General features: G+C 44.2%; 4 protein-coding genes across 11 annotated transcripts in view; 3 read left to right on the forward strand and 1 right to left on the reverse strand.

Moving 5' to 3' along the window:
* sel1l (SEL1L adaptor subunit of SYVN1 ubiquitin ligase) overlaps window positions 1-2,199 on the forward strand; it is an 11,732-nt gene extending 9,533 nt beyond the window's left edge. For 4 of the 5 annotated variants that reach the window (XM_023802205.2, XM_023802210.2, XM_072699175.1 and 1 more), the window contains one exon: window positions 20-1,360. In XM_023802205.2, the coding sequence (XP_023657973.2) occupies window positions 20-226 (207 nt within the window). In that variant the 3' untranslated portion in view covers window positions 227-1,360. Of the gene's footprint in view, window positions 1-19; window positions 1,361-1,391; window positions 1,456-2,089 lie in introns of those variants that run through there. The other variant, XM_023802212.2, reaches the window with a different exon arrangement.
* On the forward strand, window positions 2,140-10,094 carry LOC111838841 (phospholipase B1, membrane-associated). The gene is made up of 16 exons (XM_023802218.2): window positions 2,140-2,269; window positions 2,536-2,600; window positions 2,999-3,089; window positions 3,222-3,280; window positions 3,714-3,781; window positions 4,296-4,339; window positions 5,338-5,458; window positions 6,425-6,476; window positions 6,586-6,666; window positions 8,017-8,082; window positions 8,188-8,279; window positions 8,562-8,643; window positions 8,750-8,851; window positions 9,163-9,258; window positions 9,338-9,409; window positions 9,554-10,094. The coding sequence occupies exons 1-16, from the start codon at window positions 2,212-2,214 to the stop codon at window positions 9,641-9,643; spliced, it is 1,239 nt and encodes a 412-aa protein (XP_023657986.2). The 5' UTR covers window positions 2,140-2,211; the 3' UTR covers window positions 9,644-10,094.
* A 2,301-nt stretch (window positions 10,095-12,395) lies between these two features.
* On the forward strand, window positions 12,396-18,839 carry chga (chromogranin A). 3 transcript variants are annotated; one of them, XM_023802223.2, is made up of 8 exons: window positions 12,396-12,536; window positions 13,108-13,196; window positions 14,869-14,962; window positions 15,576-15,644; window positions 16,020-16,115; window positions 16,974-17,279; window positions 17,769-18,128; window positions 18,372-18,839. In XM_023802223.2, the coding sequence occupies exons 1-8, from the start codon at window positions 12,458-12,460 to the stop codon at window positions 18,377-18,379; spliced, it is 1,101 nt and encodes a 366-aa protein (XP_023657991.2). In that variant the 5' UTR covers window positions 12,396-12,457; the 3' UTR covers window positions 18,380-18,839. The 3 variants fall into 3 exon arrangements, with proteins under 3 accessions (XP_023657991.2, XP_023657989.2, XP_023657990.2); XM_023802221.2 differs by having other exon boundaries at window positions 17,769-18,121; XM_023802222.2 differs by having other exon boundaries at window positions 13,108-13,157; window positions 17,769-18,121.
* Window positions 18,840-19,667: 828 nt separating this feature from the next.
* itpk1a (inositol-tetrakisphosphate 1-kinase a) overlaps window positions 19,668-23,548 on the reverse strand; it is a 31,954-nt gene continuing 28,073 nt past the window's right edge. For both annotated transcript variants that reach the window (XM_072699181.1, XM_072699180.1), the window contains exons 9-11: window positions 22,477-22,544; window positions 21,969-22,131; window positions 19,668-21,777 (exon numbers count right to left, since the gene is read on the reverse strand). In XM_072699181.1, coding sequence (XP_072555282.1) covers window positions 21,458-21,777; window positions 21,969-22,131; window positions 22,477-22,544 — 551 coding nt within the window. In that variant the 3' untranslated portion in view covers window positions 19,668-21,457. The remainder of the gene's footprint in view (window positions 21,778-21,968; window positions 22,132-22,476; window positions 22,545-23,548) is intronic.

Raw genomic sequence — 23,548 nt, forward strand, 5'->3', positions numbered from 1 at the left:
TGTTGCTGTCTGCCTGCAGGTGAAGGAGCTCTTGTCTTGGGTGGAATTGGACGAGCTATTGGGTCCGGAATGGGACCTTTACATCATGACTGTTCTGGCCCTGCTGCTGGGAACCATCATTGCTTACCGCCAGGGGCAGCAGCTGGCTGGCCTGAGGCCTTTGGGCCAGCGCGGGGTCCCTCCTGACCAGCCCCAGGAGGGGGTCCGGGGTCAGCCTCAGCCCTGAGGAACCTTGGGAACTTTCATTTTGTCAGTGTGGAACATGCAGTGGAACGCTGGATCTACCTGTCAAATAACTGGAGATTTTCAGAACATATCTCAGGGTTTTTGGATCTGTCTGCTTCTTGACTCCTCTTGGGAACAGGCTTATGACAAAGGCTTGTGCTGTCCACTCCGCAGCTGCTCATCCTAATATGTGTAAGATCCATAGATTTGAAGTAGACATCAAGTATTAGTATATGGTCCTGTCCTGAGCCACAGATCAAATTTGTGTTTTTGCCGTTGTACAGTGTGGTTCTCATATTCTATGAGCTTATCTTACAATGCTTCCTAAATTGATGGCATTGTGTTTGTATTATTGCCCCCTTTCACCAAGAGGGGCAGGACCAGTGGCCTCATGCATTTTATTAGCTCAGCAAGAGAGAGATTGGTAACGTGGGTTTCTGAAAGCCTTTTGTGCCAAGTGCCCCATTGGGGGAAGATCATCTTGCCTCTAAGGAATTGAAATAACATTGAGTTGATGGCATTCCAGGTTAGTTCATTCATGTTCTTGTATCAACAGCTGGTACCAGACCAGTGGTCCAGTGTGTAAGATGGAACTTGTCATAACTACTGATGGGGATTTGAGAAATAAATGTTATATTCCACTGTGGTGTTTACAGGTCACTGAGTAAAATGTCACGTCAAGTTCACTGTCTAATTTGTGCTGCAGAGATTTACAGCACTTGGTGAGGTGCATTATGGGAAGGGTGCCTTTTATTATTCTTTGTGTATTGTTTGAATTCTCATATTGTACTTCTGAGAGAAATGGATGGTTGTTCCGGTTGTTGAATTTCTCTCTGCCGCTTTTTAAAGAACATGGTTTAGGAAGATATACATACTGTAAGCTTTATAACTAATAGACTGCACACTCATTTTGATGGGAATACTTTTTATGATATTTTAAATGCTAATATGGGCTCAGAAGTACATTTTCGGGACTTTTCTTGATGTGAACACTTCAATGGAAATTAAAGAGGTCTGTACATGGACTGTGTGTTTCACCACTCCTACTTGTATTCTGGGAATAACTTCCTTGCTTCTACTCTGAGTTGCTGTTACTTTTGAACAGGAAACTAATAAAGCAAAACAAACCAGCAAATTTGTTTACAGTGTGTTTCTCTACCCTTCAGGGGGAAGCTCAGGAGGCGGGGCACCAACCATGCGTGTGACAGCACTAAGGACAGGAGATAATTGGTGGGTGGGAGATGATCAGATATGTAAGGGATAATGTACAGGCAGCCGGTAGTTATTGCAGAAATAAGCCCCGACAGTGTGATCAGGACCCGACGCGAAGCTACTTGCCATCTAAGGAAAAAAACTGGACATGAATATGAATTTGAAACATTTTATTGGCATATTTGTTTTAAATTAACATTTTTAAACGGTAATCTTTGTTGGCGCGGAGGGATTTTAAACATACAAGTAGTACCGGCTATGCGTACTTTGGAGCGGTTATTATTTGAAAAGAACGAACCTGCAAATGTCTCAACTGACCAATCAGAATCAAGCATTCCAGAGACACATAAGTCATTATAATTAGCTTTCCTTATCAATGAGGTTAATTTTTAGCTGCATTAGGTTGACGTGACTGGTTACACAGATTTCTTGTATTAAGTCAGATCATCTTTTACACCTCTGGATTTGCAGGGTTCTAGTCTCAGAAGCAGAAGTTGCATATGTGAAGGTCTGGCGTGCTGGCCATCTAGAGTAGGAGGAAGCAAGCACTGCTATATTTGCCTTAAATATAGGTCTCTGCCTGCTGTCTGACAGCTCTGAGAATTAGCACTTCATAAAGCTTTTAGCTTATCCTGTTCTTCCTCTTGATCAGCATGCATGCCTTTTTGTTTGATGGACTTTGGCACCCGGTTAGTGTAGTCTGGACCTTATAAAGACTCCGGCACATTTAGGCCCAACACTGAGACTCGCTTTCTTTGCCCTTCTCCTGGAGCAATGACGTGGATTCATTTCGCAGTGGTGATCAGTCTTCTTGGCTCCTACTCAGTCCAGAGTAAGTAGAAGTAGATGATAGGTGTGTGTTTGTCCTACCGATCACTTACCACATGTTTCTGACCAATCAGCACATTCACATGTGCTGACCAATCAACTTACTATGTTTTTTTTATTTTTACTCTTCGGAACAAATAGGGAAAAGTGTGAATTTTGGGGTTGTCCTGAGTTTTTTTCCCCATTTCACAAATGTGTTCCTGACTGGCATATTAAACGTTTGCTTTGACAGCTATCTCTTGTAATCTTGAGTCTCACCTTGTCACCTAGGTTACGAATGGGAGCAGCACTATGAGGATCTGAAGAAACTGTACAGCGAGAAGGTGCTCAGTGAGGTAGCAGTGTTACTCCTCTCTGCTACCCACAATCCATCTCTCTTACTACTGTCTTCTACCCACAATCCAGCTTGTTTTCCGTGATGTAGAGCTACACTACTAAAGGGCTTCCAGACCTCACCTCAGCATGAACTGTTTTGCTGTGCTGTTGGGAAAAAACCCCATAGTGCATTTGTCTATGACAGAGGTTAAGCTGCTTGAGTGTTTCCGGTCCATTCTGCTGAAGTGGGACGTCGTCACTGCTGAGTCACTTCTGTACTTCAGTCAGCTTCATTTGATTTATGTGCCTATTAAGAACTTGCAGAACAATTTTGTGTTTCCTTTGGTGTAAGGTTTAATGGTAAAGCCTGAGTAGTATTTCTATTAGCCTCGACAAGTCCTTCTACCGTTTTCTGCAGGAGCACGTGGAGGAAATGAGGCCGGCTGGTTTCAGGCATCCTCCTTTCCAGTGCCCTGACATGAGTCCGTCTCCCAGTGTTCCCACCTCAGGTGAGTTGATGCCGGTCCCATAGCCAGTGAGTTAAATGCAGTGCTGGGAGGACTGCATGGGTGATCCACGGTCACTGCACTCCCAGGTGAACGGCATATTGAAGTCCTCACTCATCTCTTGTTGTGTTGCAGTGGAGTTTGTGAAAGCAGCAGATATTAAAGCTGTAGCTGCTCTTGGGGATTCACTGACAGTGAGTTTTGTCCAAACTACTTTTTGTCCCTGTTAGGAGTGAGGGGCTGACATACTAAGCGGCTCCGAAGGACTCAAGGAGCTTTAGGGGGAAACCACTTAGCGATGGATTTACACCAGAGTTTCTCAACCTGGGACTCTCTCGAACAGTCCATATTTTTGATCCCTCTCAGCTCCTGGCAGGGAGCAAAAATGTGGACTGTGGCCTGGAGTTGGGAGGGAGCAAAAACATGGACCGTCTGGGGATTCTCGAGGACCGGGTTGAGAAAAACTGTTTTTCACCATGACATCATGTGTGTGTGTGTCACTGTAGTGTTTTGGCAAGTGTTTGGTCACCTGCAGTTCAGTCATTCTCTCCCGTCAGCCTTTACAGGTCGTACTCAGTATGTCTGCTTCCTGCATGTTAATGTTTGAATCTCTTTTCCCCATTGCAGTGCGGAATAGGGGCTAATGCCTCGAATGTCCTCGGAATTCCGATTGAGTACAGAGACGTTTCATACAGGTGTGACGCTTCCCATTCCTGTGAACTGCTAGCATAAACCACTGAGCTAATGAGTCAGAATAAGGTTCATTGACCAATTATATTCACATGTGCGGGGAAGCGGTCTGCGCTTCTCATTGGCTCTCATACATACAGTAGATACATTGTTAAGTCAAAACAATGATCACATATAATTCTTCTTATATATACAATGTGCATGTGTAAATAAATACATAAAGTGCAGGAGTGAATGTCAGTGCATAGAATGCTGGGATAAATATGTACAACAAAACAATACAGTAAGTACTGTAAGGTACACTGGTGTTAATGAGGCCTATAGTAGTGATTCAAACTTTGCGGACTGAGAAACTGGCCAGACCTAATTTATTATCCATTATAAAAACGGTTTGAGATAACACATCAGTTTCTTGGTGGACTTTAGTCATCTAATAAAATTAAATAGATCAATTTATTCAAATTATCAGCTGTTTGTACTGAGATGAGTTGTTGTACCTGTTCTGTGTGCGTTCCACAGCATAGGAGGATATGGGACATATGAAGATGTCATTACTCTTGCAAGTATGTGGCTAGCCTGTTAATAATCTCCCTTTACATTCTCTTTGTTATGCTTTTGGGTTTTTGCATATTTCTTCATAATCCAGATACTGACACTAATGTCAATAACGGTGCCGTGCTGTGGTATCAGGTCAGCTCCAGCTTCATACTACTTCATTCTCTGATTCTCAGTGCAAATCATTGCTCTTTATTTAGCGGAGATGCTTGTTTTGTTCAGCTGTTGTGATTTTTTTTTTGGGGGGGGGGGGGGCTCTTTGATAAGGAAGTGGTTACATTTCTGGGGTGATTAATGTGGCTGGGAAATATGACAATATTATCGTAGGCTTAGGCTACACACAAAGCAAGATAACAGAAGGATGTATGATTTGGCTTTCAGTTTAGCTTTTTAGCCTATGTTTCCAACAGTGTTTTTTTAAAGACATAGCTATTATTGCATAATATTTAACAAATACTGCCTGTTGCAGAAAAGTGTGTTCACCATTCTTGTAAGTTGGGATGTTCGATGTTGAACCAGGCCAAGCTGTTAATTAGCTTTCAAAAAATACTTGCTTGCTTTGTCGTGCAGAATGTCCTTCACTGAAAAATAAAATGCTGTGTCCTGTATTGATCCAGTATCCCATATTTTTGTACACATCTCTACCCCCCCCCCCATCTAGTCCAGAAATTGACATTATACCTTATCACATTCACCTATTCTGTTCACATCGAAAAAATTAGAAATGCCTAAAATGTGAATATTGATATAAAGTGACTATTGACAGTGTGTGTGTGTGTGTGTGTGTGTCTAATTAGTTATACTACATTTATACATAATTTAAGTGCAAATTTAGGTTCAGTTCTGTTGGTTAAATACAGATGGCTTGCTTTTCTTAGGTAACTATCTGGTTCCTTGTATGTACCTCTGCTTAAAATAGATCACAGATCTTGGGGGGGGGGGGTGTTTCTCAGCATTTATTTGAGGCAGAGAGGTGACCCAGCTCCCTCTTCCCGCTCACACACAGACATCCTCCGACTCTTCAACCCCAATGTGCTGGGCCCGGCTCCCAGGTCGACTCTCCATGGCTACCCAGCAACCTTGAATGATACTGGGCTCAACTTGGCCGTCACGGGCCACAACACACTGTAAGAGGGGCTCACACCAGCGCAAATCATTCATGCGTAGAGGCCAGATAATATCATTTTATGTTTAACAATTCAAAAGGTCATAGGCCAGACATGCCCCAGTGTATTCTGACATGTCTATTGGATAAAAATGGCAGATCCATTGTTTTCCTGGGGATGGAAGAACCCTCTGGCTCGGGGGGGGGGGGGCAGCTTATAAGGTTCATGTAAATATACTGGGCTGCCAGAGGGTGGCCTATAATCTTTATGGCTTATGTAATATTTTTAATTTCCCTATAACAGGTAATCACAGCTATTTAAATCCTGTTAGATAACTGATAGCAACTCATGTGTTTCTAAAATCACCCCTTGTATTGGATTAGTCCATCTGGGCAAACAGGCTGGCGCCATATTGCACCCTTCCTGTGCCCTTAGGATATTATCCCTTATTCAGCATTTTTCAGTTCCAGAGATGGTCAAGGGCAGCACATTATCCTGGTTATGGGACACGTGAGGCTTCCAAACCCACAGTGGGTGGGATTACCATGTGTTGTCAGTCCTGTAGGTACTGAGGAAGCAACCAGGAAAAACTGTCTCCCTTTCCCATCAATGATCCACATGAATTAACCACCAAATTCTCACATATCTGAATCTGGTGTGTTGAAGAATAGTGGAATCTATTTAATGCCACATAAATTAATGTTTGCACTATGTTCTTGCTGCTGCATGCACCAGAATTTCTCCTTGGAGCCAATTAAGTTAATTTTGAGCAGGCCCTAAATGTTGAAGAACGTGTGTTTTTCATTCTCAAGACTCTAGTGGTAAATAGTAACTTTTATCTAATTGGTGAGGTTTTGGAACAGTGTAGCTATTTTACCCTGAAGATGCTGTAAATGAAGGCTTCGTGGAATCTGATTCAGAGTAGAAAAGTAAAGCGAACTGATAATGAAGCTGACTCTGTGTTGTGGGCAAATGCTTTCCTTCCAGGAACTTCTCTGAGCAGACGAGGAATCTGATTGAGACATTCAAAGTCTATCCGGTGAGAATCACTATCACTATTCAGCCCGTCTGATAGAAGCGCAGTGTGACATCTGTGGTGGACAGTCATCAGCTTGGTGGCATCATGCATGTGCTTTTTCCCCTTTTAGGGTCTCAATTTTCAAGAAGACTGGAAGCTGGTGACCGTCCTAATTGGAATGAATGACATTTGCGATCACTGCAAAAATAAGGTCTTAATCCTCTTTATTGGTAGCAGGGCAAGAGTGAATGAGAAGTCTGTGTTTAATGGCCAATTGCTGTAGGTGGAAAATTGGGATTTGTTGGTATAGTGAGGACTTCAGTTTTTGGAGTGTTTCTTCACTGTCAGTATCATGATCACTGTAAGGCTCAGTAGGGCTTCTAGAACCATCCACTACATCATGATGACATTCACAATTAGAGCTCTGTTCCAGTGCTCGATTGATCTAGGGCACAGACTTCCTTAGAAGTTCCCCAGGTGTCTGTCTCCTCCACAAAGAGAACAGAACCATGGAGATCAACAGGTCCTCATGGAAGCCTGAGCAGATCAGTGTAAATTTAGGGCTGTTACTATCGATTATATAAATAATCAAATAATCTACCGATTTAATAATATACTTCATTGATGCCCATGGGAAAATTCTCATTTTGCCTACCCCATCTTGCTCTTTATGACACACGGATGCCTTTGTAGGCGAGATCAAGCTTGGCAGCTGAGGGGAGCCACCCGTAGTGGCACCCATGGAGCTGGGGATTATGGGTCTGGCTCAAGAGCCCAGCGATGTGACTGTTCTGCCAAGGTTCAGCTCGCATTGGTGCCTTTCCAATCACTGGCACAGTGGCTTAGCCCACTGCGCCACACACTGTCTCCAAATCTGACAATTCGAGTAATTGTCTGTATTTAATATATAATGTAAAATAAGCATTGCAATTGGCATGGGGCAGGATTCAACCAGCCGTTGCAGGGTGCAAACTCAGTCAGTTTAGACACTCCAGTTCATTGAAGTTGCATGTTTTTGGACAGTGGAAGGAAACCTAAGGATCTGCAGAAATACCAAATTATGTAAGCTGATGCGGATGAGCAACAGGTTAATCTTAGTTTACGCAGCAATTATTTTGACATGCCAGAATCGTAGAAAGTAAATTATTGCAAAATGATTTAATTCAAATTAATGAGTAAGACGAGCTATGCTACTCTGAGAGGCTATATGGAACATCTATGGTAGCCTTGCAGTATTGGGAGGGTCTGTGAAACCTGAATGTCTTCGTTTAAGATGTTATTGCACTGCAGTTACCCTGTGGTGATATTTTAAGTTCTGCTTCGCAACACTGACAGATTGCATTTTCACGAACTTTTAATTTTGAAGTGCTTCCGCAAAACTAAGGCTTTGCTATTTGCGCCATCTTCCTATATGCGCCATCTTCCTATATGCGCCATCTTCCTTCTGCCATGTTGCCGAGTAATCGGGAAGGAAAACCTCAATCGATTTTTAATAATTGATTAAATGCGTTAAATCATTTAACCATGACAGCTCTGGTGTAAATACAGTGTTTTTTTGTAGACTCTCTTCTCAGTGGACAATTTCATTCACTACATGACAGAAGCCTTGGACATGCTGAAGGATGAGGTGAGGGGACCTTTGTCTGCTTTTCCCATTCTTCCATCTCCATTTCTCATGATCCTTTTAGCTAGCTGGCTTTCTCCATACATACGGTACCTTCTCTGGGCACAGGTTCCCAGGCTCATAGTTAACGTGGTCCAGATTTTGTCCATGGAACCCTTGAGACAAGTCAAGCGGCCTACCCTAGGATGCCAGCTCCAGAGGTAATAGCAGCCCGGCCGCCCATCCTGCATTTTCCAGGTCATCTCTTACCTCCTCCTCTGCATGTGACAGAATGAATGAAACGTTGTCAAGCATCTGTTAACGGTGGTCTGGCACAGTAGTCTGGGCCAATTGATGACCCACCCTGAAAGTGGCCCAGCTTTAGTGTTCCCCTGGCCAGTGTTTATATCTCTGCTGAGTGACATTTGCTAATTTTAGTTTGTAAACGTGTTGTGGGGCATCCCTGTAACAGCATCCATTTGACCAGTGTTCTGTCTATCCAGGTCCTTCTGTTCCTGCTTGGTGCTCCCATCAGATGGCTCACCAGAACTTCAGGAGGTCGTTGAGCTCAATGTGGAGTTTCAGGTTTGTTTGACTCTCAAATTCCTTGAGTCATCAGAAGCCCGAGCACATGGGCACAAGATTTCCTGTGGAACACTTTCATAATGTGTTTATTTTATATACTGCACAGAGGAGGTTGGAACAGCTTCTCTACAGTGACCGCTACTTCAAGCATGATTTTGCTGTGGTCCTTCAGCCTTACCTAACCAAGGCACAGCCAGCAAGGAAACCAGTGAGTTTCAGCTTCGTCTCTGGTTTTATTCCTAGTTTGCCCCTCCATTCACGTAAATATTCAGGTGACAGAAGCCAGGCTAGGTCAGTGTTACCCCCAATCAGTGTTGGGGAAGTTACTCACAAAAGTGATCCATTACAGACGGAGGTAGAATGTTCAGGCCCAGAAAGTACAAATCCAGACCAAGGTTTTGTTTCAACCAACCAGTTGAATACTCTGTGACTGTGGCTCTTTATTCTGAACTGGTTGTAATGGGGAGTGACAAACAAGGACTGCCCTCAATGCCACATGTTCCTTCATTTCTGACACAGGATGGAAAACTTGACCTGAGCTTCTTTGCACCCGACTGCTTCCATTTCAGCATCAAAGGTCACGAGGAATTGGCCAAGGGGCTGTGGAACAACATGGTAGGTGCTGGGAGACCTGCCTGAAAAACAGCCGATGATTCTAATACGGCAACTCACCTCTGGCATTTTCTCCCCCCAGTTCCAACCAGCAGGAGAGAAGTTTATGATAGAGAGTTTTACAGAGCCGGTTAAACTCGCATGTCCACCCAGGGTGAGTACTCTGGCTTTTAAATGCTACCTCTGCCCTGCACATATATGGTGTTATGTGTTATGAACAGAGGTTTGCTGTTGGGTTTTAGTAACTCACTGTGATGAGGGATCTCCTGTTTCTGACTCCTCCTGTATTTCTCTGTAGGACCATCCTTACATCTACACTAGACCTACAGCTGCTAGCAGCCTCCCCAAGCTCTTCTTGCCCTTGTTAGCCTTGGCATATCTCCATTGATGGAGTCCCCTCCATTAGGACACTTGCTGGCCACGTAACCTGTGCATGGAAAAATGGAATTGAATTTGTTTGAATGGGAAGGTTTGAAAACTTATGTCAGCAGCTGAAAATGACTGAGCTCATGGGGGCAGATTTGACTGCTGCCATTGGAAGATCTGTACTCTGTATTGGTGCTTCTAAATCCAGTCCTCAGGGACCTTCAGACAGTCCATGTTTTTGCTCCCTCCCGAGAGCTAAAATGTAGACTAGCTGGGAGGGAGCAAAAACGGGGACTGTCTGGGGGTTCCTGAGGAGTGGATTGAGAAACACCCATCGATATTGATGAGAAAAATCTTTAAAAAGAAAGTACTGTTAAATTGGTCCAAAATGACAGATCATGCTTGTGTCATGTATCCATTTATTCTGAGAGTCTTACTTGAAAACTTACCTCACACTATAAAGATTGATAATAAAGTTGTATCAATCTCTGTTGTGGTATAGTGTGCCATGTTATTAAATGGTGGAGATCAGGCTCAAATGAGGCAGTGAAAGTTCCTTATTAAATGTTATTAAATACTAAACTCCTCACCTTTTATGGACAGAGTGGCATGAGCCTAAGAACTTCAAGTGAGAGGATGGTGTTGCACATAAAAGCAACTCCTTAACACATGGAAATGTACATGAGAAAGGTTGTCAAACTTCAGATAAATTCAATTTTATTTGTATAGTGCATTTTCACAGCATTACTTTGCGTCAAAGCACTTTACATTATCCCCGTCTAAAGCCCCCAGTGAGCAAGACAGAGGTGCCAGTGACGAGGAAATACTCCCTAGCAGGAAGAAACCTTGGGAGGAGCCAGACTCAAAGGGGGCTGGAAGGTGAAGTCAAATGAACAACATGAGCAAAGTCCTAATTTATACAATCCAAATTTTAAGATTTGAGTGTAAATACAGAAGGCAAACAGGTGATGGTGCTGCTTCTGAAACACTCTCTAAGCAGGAGGTTGATGTTCCAATCAGCTGACAGCCTTTTTATTTAACTTGTTCAACAAGCAGGCATATATGAATAAGGGTGTCAAACTTCCACTTTCCTTTGATAGTGCTAAACTCTCAAATGTAACGTCAAAAGCTCTAATGAAGAGATTGAAGGTTCGGGCAGTTAATTTCAGTAGCTTCCAGAGCTAGTGCTGTGAGAACAGACGTCAGGTAACGTCAGTCTAGAAGGTTCGAGCGTGGCAAGGTGACTCCTGGACCTTTGGACTGAATACCTCCGATCTGAGGGTGATAGTGGCTGGCGAGTATAAACCGAAAGGTGCATTATGTAACAAAGTGATAACTTGGCTCTGTAATGGGGCCATTACGCGTTGGAATAACTTCCCCGCCCCTCTTTACTCAATTGACAACCATGGACATTCCCACCGTTGAATTACCAAGGTTAGTCTCAAACCCTTTCTTGATCGTTGTTAAAGTCCGGAGAGTCCGTAATGAACTACAAATACGACAATGCCCGGAACAATTGGAATCTACCATCGCCTTGCGTTCGTTTTCGGGGGGGGGGAGGGACGATTTAAATATTTTTTATATATATAATAGTCAACTAAATGGCGATAGTAGCTGGTTTTTCATGTTTGACAAATACAACTATTGTACACTATGTCGTGTACGTGATTCTTAGAAACAAATATGAACAGGGGACGTGGATCCACGGTTTCCCCCTCCTAACTTGTAATAATTGTGAATATCTGTATCCCCTGCTGAAAAAAACAGCATATGTCTACCTGCATAAGGAATGCTGGACATAGTATATGTTGTGCTTTGCTGGTGCGTGGTGGAGCAGCATCATTAATGAAATATTGCTGATGGAACAGCATCATGTGCTGGTAGACCAGCACAACTATGCTGGTTCACCAGTTACACCAGCACCAAACCAGCATTGACCACTATAGATTGCTGTTTTTTCGGGAAGGGCGTCCGCTGGGTTTATTAAATAAAATAAACCCCATTTAAACGTAAGCCATTATTTATTAATGGACTACTGTTTGAGCCCTGCACTCCAAGAACAAAATTATAAACACACTAAGTACAAACTTAACGCTGTTGACGAAACGGCCTTATGTCTCACTCTCTCCTCTGGTTTTATTTTTTATTTTTTATCCTTACTACAATCCACGTTACTGTCGTTATTTCCCGCCCCCCCATTCGTGCATACAGAGTAATCGAAGGCTTAACCTGGCTGTGCGTGTTAAAACTTAATATATTTAAACTTTAAAACATGGGAAAACAGCTTTCCCCACTCTTGGTTCAACGCATTTGTTAATCATAGTATTTATTTACATCGATAGTCGACATTTTTAACTACAGTAACACATTTTTTAAAAATTGTCGTAGCAACACGTAATTTTCAATTGAATTTAATAAGGATACATAAATTAGTGGATAGTGTAAAATAAAAATAGTTCATTTTTGTTGGTATATGCATTTACCTACTTAGGATTCGCGATGGTAATACGACGCTACGCTTATATTACTTGAAAATAAATTAGGCCTATTAAGTTTTAAGTAAACAATAGCGATATTTTACGTAGGATAATTATTGCTTCAACAGTTAGCAATATGCTGGTGTTTTTAAGAATGTGAGATAAAGTTTATAAAATTACTGAATTACTAAAGTATGATTCTGAAATTTAAATAGTTTTTGGGAAAATAAGTAGATCAATTCCAAGAAGTACCAAAATAGTTATTGTATTATTGTGATGTCATTTCCTTCGGCAAAGCCCTTATAAAGAAGGTACGACGCACCAGAGCTGATGCAGATAGCCGGTGGAAAGCGGGACAAATGACTGGAAAATATTCCACCTGCTTCGCAGACATGATCGCTACGGGATGCTTAGTCTTTGCTTTCTCTGTAATTTCAGGTAAGGCAAAGCGGAAATATCCTGTGCACTGAGATTTGTTTTACATCTGCTGTCACTTTATATTATTACACTTTGTGTTTTAAGAATTGATATATCTACCGGATAATTGGTCTGGCATCGCAAGTGAAGTCGTCCTTTGATTCAGTACCAAGGACAGCAGTAGTTATCGGCTTTTAGTCCGAACCTGATGTTTTATGGGGGGCGAATATGTAAAAATGATATATATAGATATTTGTATTTTAATATTTTAGTTTATCTAATACACGGTTTAATGCACTCACATCATCACATCAGGTGCAGTGAACAGTGTATACCCAACGCATGAGAAGTAAATGCACAAAAGATGAATATTTCAGAGACGAGTCAGTAAAACTATACCAACAAAATTACACAAGTGATTTTTTATCCCTGAGTTAAGACATCGTAAGGCTAACTGATCTATAAAACTACCCATAGTGTATGACTGAGTGTCGCATGCATGTGGACTTGCTATGGACTGACATTAAAGTTTTGAATAAATGACCGGAACCTGATGTTTCTTCATGTCCGCATCTTTCCCCTTGTTGCGCAGTATCTTCGCACCCGGTGTCCCCAGGTTATACGGAGAAACCAGACTCCACGGTAAATCATCCCTTTCCCTCTGTGTCACACACTAAAGAGGTGAGGAACAGTTTCGGCAAGTCTCAGATTATTGTTAACAATTGCATTGTGCATTGTTTTCGCATTGTTCGTTTTACGTTAGAAGTCTACGGACGCGTACATTCGGGCGACAGAAATACGACGTTACACGGTGGAAACGGGGGCGGTTCTAGCGGGAGGGGAGATCCGGGGCTTTAGAACTGTCCAGTTCGAGATTAAAAAGTATAAAATTCTATCGGTCTGTTCCGTTCAAAATGCATTAATTCCCTGCTCATCGCGGCTCTAAATATCACAACAAAACCACGTTATAGGTAAGATGAACAAACCATGACTAAAAAAGATTCAGGGCTTAAGACTCAGCAGCCCGACCCTGGCGCTGCCACTGAATGGAAAGACTAAAACGGGAATAGGTCTATGGGAAATCGATTAATGAGATTAACTTTAATATTAGTGACACGTGTAAGACTACAATAATCTGCTGATGTTGAGAAGGTCACTGCTGACTCTGTCCTCAGTTGCCATTATAAAAATGGTGTCACTGATCCATTTGCACGGGTGTTTGAATCTAGTGTGTGAGCCCTCTGCAGTGGCTTCCCTCGGACCCCCTCAACCGTGAAAAGCACTTTGCAGAGTGGATATCCCTGATCATATCTGTAAATCCAGTTGTAGTGGGTTGATGTAGCGGTGCGAGCGCAGCTTGCGTCCTGTTGGACAGACAGCAGGGTTGGTACTAAACGGTACCGTCAGTCTGAGTGGCTGCGCGGAGGATGGGAGATCTCTGGGAGTCCACGATAAAGCAGCGCATTTGGTTGCTGGGGCAGAGCAGTAATATCAGCTGACGGGGTACGGAACGCCCCCGCAGAGGAATATAGGATGGGAAGGGACTCCTGGAAGTAAATACAGTCGATTGCATAAAACCGTTCAGGCAGCCTGGCTCTGACTTAAGAGACGTTCTGGCTAAGTGATTTTCACAATTAACTGCAATGCAGCGTCACTTAAAAATACGCAACGTACAAGGGTGCCAAAGGGGAAAACGGCTCTAGATCAGCTGTCACGGGGGACCCTTACGCTCACCCCCCTCCCCGCCCCCTTCCCCCAGCCAAGCAAAAGAAACACAATCAGCTGCAGTATAAAAAAGCAATGCTGCATTTTCAGTATTTTTCGGTACTCACAGAAAATGTCCTTGGGGTAAATGAAATGGGAATCTAAGGGCATTTCACTGAGCACAGACTGTATCAAATTTTTCATTGGTGGAAAATTTCAATGTGACTTTGCTGAAAATCAATAAATCTCAATAGTGTTATTTTTTTAGTGGAATCACACAGCCGCTGGCTCTCGTTGGGGCGGGTATTACCTGAATGGGCGACTGAGACTTTGAGGGGTAAATGGCTTACACTCTGGTTCTGAGGGAGTGATGAACGGACGAGAGCAAGAGCTGAAACAGAGGACTGAGCCTTAGTAGGGAGGATTTTTCTGTTGTTTCCATTACCTTCTCCTTTCCCTTCCCATCCACAGCACCCAGAAGAGGGAGGGGGGATATAATGTTGTTCTATTGTATTCTATTGTATTCTATTCACTTGTATTACTGTTATCTAAGCATATGTCTGATATAAATGTTTTATTTCTGCACTAATATGGTCCACTCAGGTGATGATATAAATGTTTTATTTCTGCACTAATATGGTCCACTCAGGTGATGAAGTGCATCGTTGAGGTGATCACCGACACCTTGTCAAAGCCCCAACCCAACGCTGTCAGCCAGGAGTGCCTGGATGTTCTCTCCAGAGGTAGGGCTGCTTGGGGGGGATTATGATCCACACAGAAGTGCATAGGAAAGTATCCAGGTTGGGAAATACAGCCGAATCACAGGCCACAGACCAGAAGGAGTCGGTGGTGAAAGCTGGGGTGGGTGGGCAAGCTGGCAGGACGGGCGGAAGTGGAGGGGGGGCTTTTTCAGGAGTTCTGGCCCATGTAGAGCAAATTCTCTTCCTCAGCTGGGTCAGCAAAATTGCTCATCATGGGCATAAATCAGTGTGGAGCGTGAAACTCAGCCCACATCCTCTGATTAATCATCCGACTGCTCAGCACCTGCACGAAGCAGCTGTAAACTGCAGGCCAATTAGCTGACAAGTGCAGAGCTCCTGGGTCCTGTGAGTGATGGAGATGGAGCTGTCTATACGAGAGCCTCGCTGTGCAGGACGGACAGGACACATCTGTTCTCTCCTCTCCATTTAAATCACTAATAACAATCTCACCTCAGCTGACAAAAGGGAAACTTACTTTTTTTTTTTGTTAAAATGCAGAATCTGTCCTCTGTTTTTCCTGTTTTTTTTTTTTTAAACTGGCAGATACACAGACACCTATTTGGCACTCTAACATGTCCCTCTCCTCTCCTCATAGACGAAACAATTGTTTCAATCTTGCAGCATCAGAACTTCCTCCAGGAACTGCAGGAGTTTGCCACCCAAGGTGAGGGGCAGCCTGGTGCCCCTGAATCATATATGTTGTGACTGTGTATATATATCTTGTGTGACTGACTGTGAGTGTGCCCTGTGATTGGTTGGCGCCCCATCCTGGGTTATTCCCTGCATTGTGCCCATAGCTTCCAGCAGAGGCTCAGGACCCCCCTGTGACCCATAATAGGACAAGTGGGTATAGAAAATGGTTGGATGGATTTTAGCTTAAATTGTTATTTGATCCTCCACTTATCAGTGGTGCGATTCTCACATTATCAGGGGTTGTTTGTGTGTGTGAGTTTTTACATTTAATCATGTTCTTGCTTTCTGTTGTGTGAGATAATGTTTTTGCCATAGTCATGACTGTCATTCTCCATCTTACCTACAGGTGTCAGCGAGGGATCCCGGCAGCAGCCGCAGTTGGGCGGTGGAGAGCAGGTGACCAGCGAACTAGGAGATCAGCTAGCTGTGGAACCCACTGCAGGTGGGCAGAGGGTGAAGGGGGGCAAAAAAGGGGGTTAATACCCTTTAATCAATGGGGAGGACTTATGGTCCTGAAATGTTGTTGTACCTAATTTTGTATGTGCTGTGTGCTCATTGTGAAGGAACAAGCAGGTATAATGCTGGATATGCGTGTCTAAAAACATTCAGCGGTTTGCAGACTGTCTGGGACAGTCTGAGCGTTCGTGTGCTCAGCATAATACCCTTGAACACGCCCCCCCCCCCCCCCCCTTCCTGATGGAGGGGTACTACTGAGAATGAAGCCACATCATCCCTGCCCTGCCCCATGTTAAAGGCAGGGCTCAGCTCCGCAGTGGGGTGGAATGTGCAGTGATTCACAGAGAAAGGCCAATACAAACAGGCCATTACAAACAATAGCTGTGCCACCGTGGTCCAGGTCATTCCACCTGCCACTGTAACAAATTTATCCCACCTCTTTAAACCACCTGCTGCTCATTATTATTATTGGGCTTTATCCAAAAAAATAGTTTTAGCTGTTTCGTCTTTGTGTAAGCATCTGATCTGGCTACTCACTGGTTAGTCCATGTCTTTGATGAAATTATTATATTTTGTTGATCCCTGTGGGGAAAAAACTCTTTTTGTCTACCCGATTTCTCTCCATAGGTGAGAGCAAACTAATCAGTGATGGGCAGCCACCCAGAGTGCTGGGGGTTAGGGGCCTGGCTCCAGAGCCCACAGACATACTGTAGTCAGGCTTGAACCAGTAACCTTCAGATCATAGGTGTAGAGGCTTAGCCCACTGAGCCACCCATTGCCCCTAACCTAGGCTGGCTCAGGGCGAGTTCCTTTGTGGATCTCCCATGCAATCTCTATCATGCAGACCAAACCGTACCAGATGACCTAGGAGTGCAGGATTCAGAGAGAGGAGGCATGGCCAGGAGACAGGAGGAGGAGCTACAGTGGAAGGCGGAGCCACAAGTGGGTGACATGATAAGGGACAACACAGAAGCCCATAAGGAAGACGAGGACAAGGAGGAGCACCAGAAGGCTGAGCTGAACGAGGAAAAGAGTGTGTCCTCGAGCAGGGAGGAGGATGAGGAGAGCAGAAGGGCAGGAGAGAACCCAGAAAAAGAAAAAAGCGAGACTAGTGATTCAGGAGAGGAGCACAGCATCGAAGTGACCCAAGGTAAGATGAACGACCTGCCTTCAAAGGCTCCATTGTAATAGTGCATGACAGCTGAGGTTGACTGGAGGACGCTTCTGTGCACATGAGTGCATCGCTGGGAAAACAGTGGCAGCATGTCCCCTGCTGGGGATGAAGTCATCAGTCACAAGGATTAATCACACAGCTGGCCCTGAGAGGCTGCCACCCTGTGGCAGGTGTGAGAATGTCGGCCGAATGAGTGTGGAAATGAGAGCAAAACAGCAGGACAGAGGCCACCTCTACACACTGAAAAATGTGCTTGTGGATTATTTCTTATTATTATTATTATTTATTTTTAAATCCTTTTTACTGACCATGGATGGTCAAATCTTTTTTCATTGTCCAAAACTGAATATTTTTTTTCCAAGTGATTTGAATTTAAACTGAATTGTAGGAGAACTATGGCTGGTTGTTAAAGTGATTAGCAGTGCATGGATGAATGATGGGTGATCGGGATCTGTGCTCAAACAGGGAACAAGGCTGGTCCAGAAATGGAATTAGAGCTGACAGAGGTGCGAGCCACGGAGGAAGACCCAGAAGAGAAAGAGAGCGCAGAGAGTGAGGACCAGGAGGCAGAGGTGGAGACAAGGCTGGACCAGGAAGTGCTCCAGCCGACGTTCAAGGCGGAAAGCGGAAGGTGGGCGGGGCAAGAGGATGTGGAGGAGGATGACGATGCAAAGGAAGAGCCAAGGCGAGAAATCAGCGTTATAGAGGACAGTCTTCTTCAACCCAAAGTGGTGGCGCGAAGGAGCCCCGAGGAGCAAGAGCTCCACCTGGTGGCTCGGGGGGAGATTGAAGAGGGCAGTGCCAGCCAGAGGACAGAGGTGAGGGGTGAGTGCGGCTGAGGCGTCGAAGTCTCAAAATCCACTAGTGCCACACAGGGTCTCTAACACACAGGGAAGTTACTCAGGGAGCAGGATGCCCGTCTCATTTCTATGGTCGCGGACGTGCTGCTGCACGGCTGCTCTGCTTCTGCGTGTTCGCAGCACTGTCACGCTCACTGACGGACATGCAGCCTCACTGCGCGGTCAGGCACTCAAGTCCCAGGCTGCCCTGTTCTCTGTGCCCCTGCAGGACAGTGAGATAGAGCTTCTGGCAGCCATCGAGGCCGAGCTCGGCAGCCTGGCCCAGCAGCTCCACGGACTCCAGAGGGGCTGAACAGAGCCCGTCGCCCCTCCCCCCCCACCTGCAACATCTCCGGCACCCCCCCAGGACACGCTGTTTATGCCTCTGTGCACATTAACCACACCCACACTTTTAAGCTCAGCTTCACCACACCCGCTATTTTGGTCCCATAAACCCGCCTTCACACTATGCAAAGGAACACAGACGCTAATGCAGTGAAGTATATTGCTAGTTCAGTGCCAGTCTGGGAGTCGAGCCCGAACACAAGCAGCAGTTGTTTTTAATGATGTATTCTATCGAATATTGTCCTTAAATATAAATGATTATAAATGTATTTAATAGTCCAACAATTTGACAAGAATTACATGCTGTATGAAAATTCAGAAAACTGAATCACAATAAATGACATAGACTGTTGGTGAATTCCTCTTGGGTAATAATGCAGGGTAGTTATCAGCCTGTTCTGAAACACCCAAACCTCCCCCATCACTCACCAAGCCGCATATTAACACATGAAGTATTAATAAAGTATCATTATATTGGTCCCCTGAGGTTCCTGGGGAAGCCATTTTTTATGCCTTCCTCATATTCCTGAAGGGGCAGTGTAATCACAGGTTGATTAATTTTGCTATCAGCCAGACATAATCCTCTTCATCAGGCAGTGAAGCAGGTTAACGTGGCACACGACTTATATTGCTTCCTGGTTAACACAATCCAGTGAATTGTAAAATCCCACCACTAGGGGGCACACACATGCATGCTTTTAAGCGGCTGATGTATCTTACTGAACAGTGCTGCAAGCACAGCCTGGAGAGGTGTGGTGTGTTCCATCCTCTGGAATAGAGTGGTGGGCCCGGGTCAGCATTTTTCCTTTCCCAGAGAGCATCGATTTGAGCAGTGAGCTGAAAACAATCTGCTGCTTTGGCCTAGAATGCGACAATTTAATAATAGCTTAAAGGTTTCAGTCATGCACTTCCACTCTGCTTATCCAACTGCTGAGGCATTAAATCTCCTTAATGCGACCATTTACTCAATCCTGCATGGTACAGCCCTTTCTCCAGACTGCGATATATTAAGCATACGCCTCTTCCAGAAAGAACCCCAGAGCCACGGAGAATGATTACCAGGCGCGGAGTGAGCATGAAGATTTAGTTGGAAGACAAATACAGAGTAGAGATTTACCTCCCGGTTACTCCCACCCCAGATACAGCAAAAGAGGCAAATAATCACAAAACAGCTGAAAAATAACATCATATTTTTGTATTTATTTAATTTTTTTACCCAGATGGTTCATTTAATTAAAAAAGTCACAAAAATTTGTTTTTCCTTTTGAACTGTTACAAAAACACCATTTAGGCATGTATGTATTCATATATGTGTATATAATGTATACATACATATATATTATATATAGATATATAACATTTCAAAGTAAACATTACGGTGGAAGCAGACAGGTCAGGTTAGAGCAGTTATCAATGCTGACACTACTTCCCACTCGGAGCACACTGAAGAGGACAACCATGCAGGAAATAACAGCACTATCAAAATGCCACGCCTTTCTTCCTCAGTCCCCTCAGTTCTCATCCATTGGATAAGCAATTAAGCCACACCCACACAAGCCCAGTGGAGCTCTACATACACATTGGAGGAAGCCACTCACCACTAGAGGGCAATAGCCTCTATTCAAAATGGTTTGTTCTTCTTCTGCTCACTTATTAATTCTACCCCTATTTATATAAATATAAGTCAATCTCAATAAAATAATTTCTTTTTTTGTGTGTGTTTTTAAGAATATTGAGGAAATGGACAGGAGGGAAATAAAGTAATCTCACAGTGAACAGCTGGAAGATAAAACAGGAGTTGAAAACTTCCACGACCTCTCACGTTTGACATCACAACCACATCAACAGATTGACACGGCACGCCTTAGGGGGCCATTACTTTGCTGGGAAACCTAGGAGAATGGAGACATGCAGGGCCCAAGGCTGGGGCACAGATGCTGACAGAGCACGCCACTGCCTCAAGTGGACCAGAATGGAAACTTACAAAATCTGTCTGCTCAATGCTGCCTCTAGTGGACCATAGCAGGAATGTTACAATTTGCCAGGGACAGGACAGAGAAAATTCCACTTAACCTTCCAAATTTGTGAATCTCCAGGATTTTTTTAAGCTAGTTCACATCCAAAAAAAAAAAAAAAAAGTAGGAGCCCTTTTTTGAGGAAGAATAATTTATGCTATGGCTATAAACATCACATTTGAAAAATAGTATTTTTTTAAGAAGCAATAAAAACGCTAAACTATGTCAAGAAGTTGAGGAAGATGTGGAATGCATGAGGTCTGCTGAATGCCCTGTGTCTGAGTACTGTGGAAAGCTGAAGGTCGTCACCTCCAGCTGAATCTCCACCACCATAGCAACCAAGCCACACCAGCACATTGCCACAGTGATGTCAAGAGAAAGGAGCAAATGCGGGGGGGGGGGTCACATCATATTTTGTGAACAGCCATCTCAAGGTAAAAAGGGGGGCTGTTTAAAAATAAAAGGGCTCCTTCACTATATTATGTGGGTGTTCTCCTTTAATGATAGGTATGGAAATCATTTTGGTTTAAAAATTCCCCGCCCCTTACGTTAATTAGTGGAAAAAAAAGAAAAACATGTATGAATGAATAGAAGAATTCTGCACACGGGATGGAGACATCCTGAACAGACAGCGGACTGACCCAGGACCCAGCTTCAACCTGAAGCCACACCCAGTCTTGAGCCCTACACTGGTGGTAATGCTGGGATGGCATCTGGAGGAAATGTAAAGCAAACCTAGACCAGGAGCATCAATGACGTCCAAGTGTCTGTACAGTACGCAATGTTAACAGGGGGAAAAGAAAACACACACAGAAACAAATAGGTGTCACTTCCATTGTCACCAAGACCACCAAAGGAGAGCGTTGGTTTGATTACAGACAAATTATCATAATCATTATAATCACCGTCGTCGCGTTTAGGGGGGGTGGGGTGCGAGTGACTGAGGCAGAGGCAGTCACTGGGACGAGGCCTTGGTGACTATCGTAGACACACAGTGCTGCTGGAAGTTGGGAGAGACTGCAGAGTTGCAACCCAGTCTCTGGTGGGGACCTTTCTTGCCCCCATCCGCTTCCACGATCCAAGGGCTGCCGTCTTTTCCCAGCATGCTGCAGCAGCCGGACGGACTCGCGCAGCCGCGCTCACCGCCGGCTGGGGTCTGTCCCGCCGCGCTGCCATTCTGCGGCCCAGAGGGGGCGCTCTCTGATGCCTGGGCCTGCAGGACGTTTATTATGTGGTTCAACAGGTCAGTGAAGAACTCCGGGACGCCTTCATATCCTGAAGATAGACAGGATGAAGAAATCAGGATATAGAAAGATACATACAATTATGCTGTCCTAGCAGAGCACAAACAAAGATTTTTAAATACGGGCTCTTGGTTTAAAAAGAGGAATGAATAATTCGAACTGTCTCACAACATAAAGTGAAAGCAGAGGCGCCCTCTTATGGAAGTCAAGAGAATGGCATACCTGGAAAGGCATTGATGTCAATGACGGCGTGCTGGCCTGTCTGATTGTTTATGATGACGTCAATGCCGAAGAGGGACACACCCAGCGCTTCTCGCAGAGACCGGGACAGCTCCCTGATGACATCATCACTGGGAGGCAGGGACACACCCTCCACATTTTCTCTCTGTGGAACAAAAGGAAAAAATAAACCTAATGAAATAACAATAACAAAAACAACTATAATATTAATAACAAACAGATAGACAGACATAATCCCAGGCAATACACATACATTGTAATCCTTCCATTGCCACTTTGTATCAAAGTCCGATAAATTAATAAAATATAAAAGAATGTAACAATAATAAACAATATACATATAACAATGACTTCACTTTTTCAAAAACAAGCATACATATAACATAATCAGTATATTTTGTATAAAATCTGCACCAATAATCACCCAAGATTACAATGTGTCATTATAATGTCATAAATGTTTAGGGCCAACCAGCACAAGGCAACTTACTGAAGTCAGATCAGAAGACGACTCTGGCTTGGAAACATTGTGGCTGTTGAAGAAAATAGCTTGTCTGTCTGCAAGAGAGGAAAAAGAATGCAGGACTCTCACTGGTGGGCCACATTCACGTTACCTCATGTGTCTCCACTTCCTCCCACCCTGACCTGCTGCGTGGTGCTTGCATGCAGTTCTCAACATTGCCACTAGGTGAAGACAAAGACTGCAATTGGCACCCAGCGAGCAGTAAGCTTGTTTTGGAATTTAAAATAAAAGAAAAAAGAAAAAAAAATGATAATAATAAATGTGCCTGCTTATATTTGGTATTCTATAGATATTTAGTACCTGGTAATATTACTGCCATAAATACAGCTACAAGAAGAATCAAAAAATCACTTCAAAACCAGGGCTATTCTGGTATAAAACCCATTCACCAAATGGAGGAATTCGTCTGCCATCAGTCACTCTCGGAGACATAACACTGCCAGAGATCAATAGGCAGCCGGCCCTGCCTACCCTGCTGGCTGTCACACCCGGAATGCTTGCTTTCAGAAGTAAGGCATACTTCACTGCACCTCTACAGAACCCCACCCTGCCCTGGTCACCCTGGTCCAGAGAAATGGCTTCATACACTGAAGGTGAAGAGCAGCCCTTACCTCGGAGGCAGTGACATTTCATTGTACCAAAGCATACCAGAAAGCCATGAACGAGGCTCTGGTGGAAAATCTGACCAGCTTTCCTCCCCAGTTAACCTTTTCAAAAGACGCCCCCAAGGTCCCTCCAAACACCCACTTTGACATCATGGCTGGTGCATTTCACAGTGCTGAGTACGGACTGATTACTGCAGCTATCTTTGCATCTACCTGAGATCACAGACCACGCAAGCTGCTTCAGATCACGCTTGGCCAGGTTATCAGATCCATTCCTGCAAGTCTTGTTAACGGCTGGTCCAGCTGGTTAACGGCCCTGAATGAACCCCCACCTTCCCACACGCACACAATAAGGCTGGGAGGGGGGGCCTCCCTCTCGGTCAAAGGGTCAGTAAGCTGCCATACCTCAATGTACTTAAAGGAGAGCCACATCC

This window comes from Paramormyrops kingsleyae, chromosome 14 (genome assembly GCF_048594095.1).
Source record: "Paramormyrops kingsleyae isolate MSU_618 chromosome 14, PKINGS_0.4, whole genome shotgun sequence".
NCBI classification, from domain to species: domain Eukaryota; kingdom Metazoa; phylum Chordata; class Actinopteri; order Osteoglossiformes; family Mormyridae; genus Paramormyrops; species Paramormyrops kingsleyae.